The sequence below is a fragment of the Sphaeramia orbicularis genome, chromosome 14 (assembly GCF_902148855.1).
Source record: "Sphaeramia orbicularis chromosome 14, fSphaOr1.1, whole genome shotgun sequence".
Taxonomy (NCBI): domain Eukaryota; kingdom Metazoa; phylum Chordata; class Actinopteri; order Kurtiformes; family Apogonidae; genus Sphaeramia; species Sphaeramia orbicularis.
In genome coordinates, this window is record NC_043970.1 from 55504296 (window position 1) to 55513342 (window position 9047).

The window sequence follows — 9047 nt, forward strand, 5'->3', positions numbered from 1 at the left end:
GAAGAACCAAAACGCCTCAAAATGTCTTTATTATTAATTTTTGAACATTTTTTCCCCCAGTTTTTGGAGACAATAGAATATAGAAAAACAAGAGTAGTTTAATTCTGCTGCTGTAAATCCAATAGAAAATAAAATAAATAAAATATTAGTAAATGTATTTTAACCATTAGTATTGCACTTTTCCCTGAAAGGTAGTTTTGAACAAACAACAAAAATCTAATCAGTTCTGTCAGTTCACATTCTGCAGAAAAATAACAACAAAAAATTTCCACATGAAGTGCAACATTAACAAGAGGGTAAACTGGTATTCTATTTAAACAAATTGAGGAGAAACATTAACAAGAAAATTAACCAAATTTTTTGTTTTAGGACAGAGAACAAACTGTTTAGGACACTGTGTGTATTTGCGTGTGTGTGTGTGTGTGTAGGGTGCGATTTGTCAAAAACGGGGGTGGGGGGGGTGGGGGTGTTTTGTTATGGGGCATGCAGTCCATAACTACCTAACTCCCGGGTTCTATTCCTCTTTTTTACAGCGTGTGTGTGTGAGAGAGAGAGAGAGACAGAGCTAGTGTAAGTGTTTTAGAACGACCGTAGTTCATCAGCGGCAAACAACATCCGTCTTATTATAACATCTCTTTCCTTGTTGTTGTCTTTCACCTGAACCCATAGTGATCCCAAACTGGACTGTACTGATGGCAGAGGGTCTTCAGTGTCTTCCTTCCGGGTTCACATCATTTTTGTTTTTTTTTGTTTTTTTTATCTTGTATCAGTCGCTATTTCATATTTTGGGTCAATGTGCACTCCTTCAATATGTCCATGTGGAACTTGCATGGATTTAAAGTTCCGCATCGAACAGTGTCTTTAGTTACTTCTTTTTCTCAACATACTGAGCCGTTTCAGTACAGCTGTGGACCGAACCGAACAGGTGTGTACTGAAACGGTTCGGTTCGGTATGTGGACCGTTACAGGCCTAGAGGATAAACATGGGATGGTTTGTTGACTCCAAGCAGCTGAGAACAGATGGAAACTTACAGAAAAAAGCAAAACATGCTGTAAATGAATTTGATTTTCATAACACTTAGTGAGAGTTGATTGAATTAGTGCAAAGTTTACAAACCAAAAAGTCATAAACCAGGGGTATCAAACTCATTTTAGATCAGGGGCCACATTCAGCTAAATTTGATCTTAAGTGGGCCAGACCAGTAAAATAATAACATAATAATATATAATGTCAACGCCAAACTTTTCTCTATGTTTAAGAGTGAAATAAGTAAATTTACATTATGAAAAGGTTTACATCTACAAACTATCCTTTCAAAAGATGTGAATAACATGAACAAACTGAAAAAATAAGTGTAATTTTAACAATATTCTGCCTCAGTTCATCATTTACACATGTACATTATAACGTACAGACCACAGTGGATCAACAAATACATGAACATTTAAAATAACAGACAGAATATTGTTAAAATTGTACTTACTTCTCTTAAGACATTTCAGGTTGTTCATATTTGTTCAGGTTATTCACATTTTTTACAAAATTATACTTTGTTTTAGTGGAAATACATGAAAATAGTTACATTCACAAAGAGAAAAATGTGGAGTTGTCATTATTTATATGTTGTACTGATAGAATTTTACTGGTCTGACCCACTTGAGATTGAATTGGTCTGAATGTGGAACCTGAACTGAAATGATTGTTAATATCTTCAGTGTAATTTTTGCTTTTCACAAATCCATCCCAAGGGCTGGACTGGACCCTTTGGCAGGCTGGATTTGGCCCCCGGGACACATATTTGACACCCGTGTCCTAAACAGTCAGTCAGTGGAAAGGGTTTGAACTGGAAACCTGATGGTGTGAGCTGATGTGAACAGAGTTGGTTACTTGTGTTCAGGCTGAAGTCGGGTCAGTCCGACCCTCCACTGAGACCCCAGGACTCCACTCTCAGTAAACGGCAGGCTCCTTATGACGGACCTGGGTTCTGTCCCAGGGGTCCCCAGTCCTCATCCAAACCACCTAACTCGTCCCATCAGCGTTGTACGGCGCCCAGACCTGTAGCACCAACCACCTCCTGGAACTTCACCAACAGCTTTGGACCTCAGCCCACTCCGTCTGAGGCCAAAACCAGCACCAGAACCTTCCACACAGTCCAGCCCGGTCCAGCACAGGTACAAACACTGAAAGAGTCACCGACGCTCCAAGATCAGCGCTGACGCAGTTCTTTGATTTCCCTCACAGACGCAGTCGCTTCAGATGAAACCGTCCACTTCTCTGAGAATCCTGACGGCAACGATTGACGGCATGAGACACTGGAGCCAGTTCAGAGATAAAGTCCCAATCCTGTTTGAGATATGTGGTCAGTTATCTCTACGTCTGTATCTACTATTGAGCTTTTGTAACGTTAATAACCAGACCTTTTTCCTTCAGCTACTCTGGACTCTGCTGTCACACTGGGTTCCCACGGAGCCAAGAACTTCCTCCTGCGAGATGGGAAGGAGGTGGTCCAGTGTGTATACTATGAAAATGTGAGTGGGAAAAGACTCAAACATGAACCACTGTCAGCTTTGTTCAGCACAGCATTGATAATGAAGGTGAGCCTCTTATTTAGGATCAAAACACAGGATCTGATTTCATTCCTCAGGTCCTCAAAGCCAATGCAAAACCCAGTATTGACTTTGAAATGTGCTGAATATGAACTGATTTGATTTAAAGCTTGGTTCAAACTTGTTGACAATAGTAAGTTTGAAGTTGAAGCCTAAACGAGGAACATCTGATATTAAATCCACCTGCAATGACCCAAACTGACCCCATATTCACATTGGCAGCCACTGATTCCTGCATCGTAGGATGTGAAAGAAGTCTGAAACTACGTTCATAATCCAATGAAAAAAGTCCATTAACTCACACATTCTAACTATAGCTGCCTTCTGTTTTTCAGCGGTGGGATTCTTCCAGATAAATTTGGGAATCCGGCTTTTCTGACCAGAAAATGAGGCTCTTGTGAGTGGGGGGTGGGGGGGGTATGTGAGTCGGGTATTGGTAAACATAGTGAGCGCTCACCTCTGCCTTGGTTCATGTCGTCATGTCACTCCACAAGTCGTCCATTCGTTTGTCACCATGAAAGCAGAGCTCCACCAAAGAGTCTGCAGTCGTTGCAGAAGGTTATCTGATGTGTTCTAAGAATTTTGGACATATGGTAGGGGTGCAACGGTACTGTACCATTTGGGCCACCCTGCACGGGACAATCTGCCCTTATGGACCGCCAATTTTCAGCTTTGCAATTGATTGTGCGTTACGGCTAAAATTTCCTTAGGGGGTCAAATGAGTGTCCATTTTTCTCAAAAAAAAAAAAAAAGTGAGAAATGCATAGAAGTGTGTGTAAATAATGCTAATCCATTTGTGCACAGATTACTGATATTCTTTGACAGTGGAAGCTCTATTTTCATAAATATTGGATTTGGAATAGCACGTGTATGTGAAAACTTTTGCTGGTGGACGGACGTGACAGTGGACGGACGTGACATTACCCATGATGCTCTGGTCAGTCCCAGTACTTTATTAGGAATAAACTTCTAGACTTCCTATTGCTAATTGTGCTCTTCTTCATAAATGTTGCTATTGTGGATCTAAAACAATCCCAGCTGACACAAAAACACTAAATGTGTCAGTGGACGGATGTGACATGGTTGTTGTGGATCCCATCATACTGATGCTCTGCAGCCATGTCAGCGTTTACACTAATGATCCCTGTGCAAAAACTAGGAGCACTATTATTTTTTGGATAGTTTATCATCAGACTAAAGAGGGAAGAACAATCTAGAATTGTTCTTTGTGTCTAAAAATGCTTCTTATTGTAAAAGTGTTGATGTAAACAGTGCTGTGTGCCATTCTTCATGTATGTATTGGTGGAACAGAAGCAGGATGGATCAGCACCATACTCCAGATTGAACCTGTACAAATAAAACATGTGATATGGAGGAGAGAATCTGGGAAGAAAAACTGGGGAATCCAAAAGAAGAGAAGATTTGTTTTTCTGGTAAATTCAGTTCAAATAGAACTTGGCCATTTGTGACATGAAAATACAGCATTAATTGTGCTGAAATTGGACATTTTGGGGCTGAAAACATAGTTCATATGAGCATCAACATGTTGAACAGAACTGAAGTCCTGTACATTTGCAGAACTGGCATTTACCAACACAGAGTTCCTTTGGGGATTCACTTAGATTGATTTCTTATGCACAAAGACACAAATAAGACCTCTAAGCACATTTTAGCCGGTTACAGTTTATTGAGTGCGTGTGCCTGTCCAGGCAGGCCAAAGCCCGCCCCTCCAAGTTGATTTCCAATCACTGCTGTGCCTCCTGGGGGGGTTTGGCTTCAGAACTCACAAAGGTTTAAGTCCCTCCAGTGTCTCGTCTCATCTGTGCAGTAACTACTAGGCCTGTAACGGTATACAGAATTTTCGGTTCGGTACGTTTTTGGTTTTGAAAGCCATGGTGCGGGTTTTTTTAGTTCGGTATGGGAAAAAAGAAAACCCCTTAAAATGTCTTTAATGCATTTATTATGAATTTTTGAACATTTTTCCCCCAATTTTTGGAGACAATAGAATATAGAAAAGCAGGAATAATGTAATTCTGCTGCTATAAATCAAATAGAAAATGAAATAAATAAAATATTAGTAAATGTATTTGAAACATTAGAATTGCACTTTTGAAAGGTAGTTTTGAACAAACAACAAAAATCAAATCATAGTTCTGTCAGTTCACATTCTGCATTAAAAAAACAACAAAAAATCCACATTAACAAGAGGGCAAACTCGAATTCTCTTAACAAATTTAAGAGCGACATTGACAACAAAATTAACCAAATTATTTATTTTAGGACAGATAACAAACTGTTTAGGCCACTGTGTGTATTTGTGTGTGTGTGCGTGCGCAGGGTGCGATTTGTCAAAAACAAAGGGGGAGTTTTTTTGTTTTTTTGTGGGGGGAGTCCATAACTATGAAACAAAAGTGAAACTTTACTTTCAACGTCCAAGTCCCAGGTTCTATTTCTCTATTATACAGCGTGTGTGTGTGTGAGAGAGACAGAGAGAGCAGGTGTAAGTGTTTGAGAACTACCAGACATAGAACAAACAACGTTCATCTTATTAACGTCTCTTTCCTTGTTGTTGTCTTTTACTTGAACCCAAACTGGACTGTACTGATGGCAGAGGGTCTGCAGTCTCTTCCTTCCAGGTTCATGTCATATATATATATATTTATATATATATATATATGTGTGTGTGTGTGTATATATATATATATATATATATATATATATTTTTTTTTTTTTTTTTTTTTTTTTTTTTACCTTATATCAGCTGCTATTTCATATTTCAGGTCAATGTGTGCTCCTTCAATATGTCCATGTGGAACTTGTGTGGATTCAAAGTTCCGCATTGACCGGCGCCTTTCGTTCCTTTTTCTTTATCTCATCATGCTGTGCCATTTGGGTACAGCTGTGGACCGAACTGAACAGGTCCATACTGAACAGTTCGGTATGATACGTGGACCGTACAGGCCTAATAACTACATATGGAGTGGACATGAACCACGGCTTGGACCTCTCTTTGTCTCCCTCTCTCTCTCTCTCCCTCGCCCCTCAGTGACAGACAGTGGACAGAGGAGCGTCTTTAGACTCAACTAGGGATGTAACGATTACCAGTATAACGAAAAACCGCAGTAAAATTGCTAACAGTTAGTATTACCGTTTAAATTCTACTTTTCATGATCACCGTGTTTGATTACCGCACTTGTTTGGAGAAAATGCCTATGTAAAGATCTGCTTTTATGTCAAATATTTGAGTATAATTTTAATTTATTACAATTTTAATTTTCTATACCTAATATTTGGAACCAATATTCACCTTTAAAGTCTTTGAAAAGGTTTGTTAAACATCTGTGTGTTATTTATGCAATAAATTATATACATTTTTCAAATTGGATTTTATATATTTTTTGTGTTTTTTGTCCTTTTATGTTTTTATAGTAGGTTAAAGTGAAAAATAATAGACAGATGATATAGATGAAGTTGTGCTGGAAAAAACAGATCCCAAACGTGGGTATAGTAAACATTTGTTTCTATAGTATATAAAGGCCAAATCAAAAGGACTGAAAAACAGACAAAATAGGCTCAGACCACTAAGGGTTAATACTTGACTGTTTCTGCCAAGGCAAAGTGCATTGTGCCAATTATTTTATTTGTTTTTTTTGTTGTTTTTTCTTTCCAAATTCAACTTGGTTACATTATTTCAGTGTATGTATAAGTACTTTTTGAACATTTGAGCACAATTTCAACAACACTGTGATAACAATGATAATCGTGAAAATTTTAATCACTATAACCGTGACATGAAATTTTCATATCGTTACATCCCTAGACTCAACACACATACATACATGTGACACGCTATTACAAGGAAATTCGTATGGTAGAGAACCATGGCATTTTTATACCGCCGTTTTCTTTTACATTCCTGTGCAGAACAGGAATTTATTTAAAAACATAAAAAGGGCACTTTTTTCAATGAGGCTAAAAGGGCAGGGGCTCAAGCCCCCTTTAGGCCCTATGTGTGCACGTGTGTGTTTTATACAACTGTAACAAGTAAAGCAAGAAGAAAAGGTTCTTTTGTTCATTACAGTCAGAGAATTTATTCCTACTGTGAAATTCAAGTAAAATAAAAATAGAATTTTGGGAGAGAAAAAAAACAGTTCTCTTTACGCACAAAACACGAACTGAAACCGAACCGAAACCGTGGTCCAAAGACGGCGGTACGGACCAATCTGTGGGCCACCTGTACCGGTGCACCCCTAGTAGGTGCATCATATATTTTCCTGTTTTTTTGTCCTTTGCCAATCACACCTATGGATTTTACTCCTTGGCTGAGGGGTGTTGTCTGTTCATCTCTCTGTCCATTTAACAACATAATCTCATTAATTTATTAATTCATTCACATATCTGCTCCACATTTATCCTGTGGATGCATCTGGAGCAGAAGAATATTGAACATAGGGGACCTTTGACCTCCTGTTTCCAGGTCACATGTCTTTGTGCAGTTCTAATCAGAGGTTGCGTTCACCGAAAATATTCTGTATTTGACGGATTTTTTTTTTTTTAAATGACAGAAAATTCTGAAGGCCGTCCGTCATTTTGACAGATTAAAATACTGAGGGTAATTACCAAAGAAAGTTTTCACACAACACTGTGAACAGAACCTGCTGCAGGATTACTGGTCTTTCTGTCTGAGCAAGGCATCAAACATTCCATAACAGCATCCTACTTGTATAGAACCAACAGCACCTGCATAGAACCAACAGCACATTGTTCACAACTACACTGAATACAACAGCGGTACTGCAGTCACGACTCACCATTAGTCCACCTGTAGTAGACCCCCTGTCCAGTTAGTCCACCTGTAGTAGACCCTGTCCAGTTAGTCCACCTGTAGTAAACCCTGTCCAGTTAGTCCACCTGTAGTAGACCCTGTCCAGTTGGTGTCAGTGTGCATATTAATCAGTCAGTGTCCAGTCTTGTGTCGTTGTTTCTCTGACTTTAGCCTAAATTCGATGCTACTTTGCTAGTGCAAACTGTGCAGACAGCCCAGTCTCCTTAGTTCTTTTCAGAAGTCCAGTAAATGTGATGGCATTGATAAACGCGGTGAAAAAAGAGGGACTGATGCGGTGAAGGATGACGGACAAGCAAGGAATACTCCAGTTCTGATGGCATTTGGTGTGTTCTATGTACACATTTTCTACCTTTCATGTGTTATTTGATGGCATTCAGTATCAATGTTATTCATCCATGTAGTTTAAGGGGAGACCCTTCCCCTGGTGGGGGGGCTGGCTGTTTTACTTTAACTTAAACTTTGTGCCCAAATCTGTGGCTCACATAACCTGAACCCTAACCCTCAGTTCATGGGATTTGACACTGCGTGAACAAACACAAGGAAAGTTTAGAATGTCTACAGATAACACACCAATTAAAAGTGGCGTATATAATTGTGTGAGTCGTGATATCACGTTGGTTTATCAGCCAGCAGCAACTACAGCTGCTGCATCACTGAGATGTTTTTGAACACTAAATACTACTTAATATATCTCATTGTCATTAAAAAATAAAAATTTGAAATGACGGCTAATAATGTTATGACGGAATTTTTACGACCCTGTCCGTCAAAATGACAGACAATAAAATTGTCTAGCGCAACCTCTGGTTCTAATATGTGAGTACTTTTGCATATAAATATGTATGTAATAAGTCTGACACAAAGACAGTCTAATCTAAGTTACAGGGCAGGAACTGGAACACAATCTGACACTAGATTTGGCCAAAGGGGATTCAAAGTGCACAGACGTAATTTTTTTTTTTTTTTTTTTGACATAAATGCTCTTTCAGAGGTTTTCTTTCCTGTTGAATCCCTCTGCTGTCATGTGTTTTTACTGTAACTTTGGTCCAGTTCAGTGCAACTGTAATCGCTGCCTCTCGTCCAATAGGAGCAGGGGTTGCCCCGTCTTATCCGTGGTCAGGTTCATCGATGCGTGGGAAACTACGACTGCGGCAGAAACGTTCTGACGTGTGTTTCCGTCAGAGCCGGTCACCCATCAGAGCTGAGGAACGCCCACGAGGCCGTGAGGGTCTGCGACGCTGAGATGAGGGCTGTGGTCAAGGCCGTCAGCGAGGTGTGAGCCCCGCCTCCACATGAAGGGTCAGGGTTCGGTTCGATGCAGCACATGTTCGTTCTCTCACCAGTTTCACCTCTGACAGTTTGGGGTAGAGGTGTCAAAGCCCTCTTTTTTTCAGGTTCCACATTCAGTCCAGTATGATCTCAAATGGGCTGGACCAGAAAAAGAATAATAGGGATAAAAGGTAAAATTACAGAATGAAAATGTTTACATCTACAAAGTTTCCTTCAGAATGTGAATAACACTAACAACCTGAAATGTCTTAAGAAAAATAAGTGCAATTGTACCAATATTCTGCCTCAGTTTCTCATTTCTCTG

General features: G+C 39.5%; 1 protein-coding gene across 1 annotated transcript in view; it reads left to right on the top strand.

Moving 5' to 3' along the window:
• The window catches only part of spata22 (spermatogenesis associated 22), a 10445-nt gene extending 1634 nt beyond the window's left edge, over window positions 1–8811 (top strand). The window contains exons 4-7 of the mRNA XM_030153578.1: window positions 1899–2172; window positions 2243–2360; window positions 2432–2529; window positions 8541–8811. Of these exons, the coding sequence (XP_030009438.1) occupies window positions 1899–2172; window positions 2243–2360; window positions 2432–2529; window positions 8541–8732 (682 nt within the window). The 3' untranslated portion in view covers window positions 8733–8811. The remainder of the gene's footprint in view (window positions 1–1898; window positions 2173–2242; window positions 2361–2431; window positions 2530–8540) is intronic.
• Window positions 8812–9047: the final 236 nt, after the last annotated feature.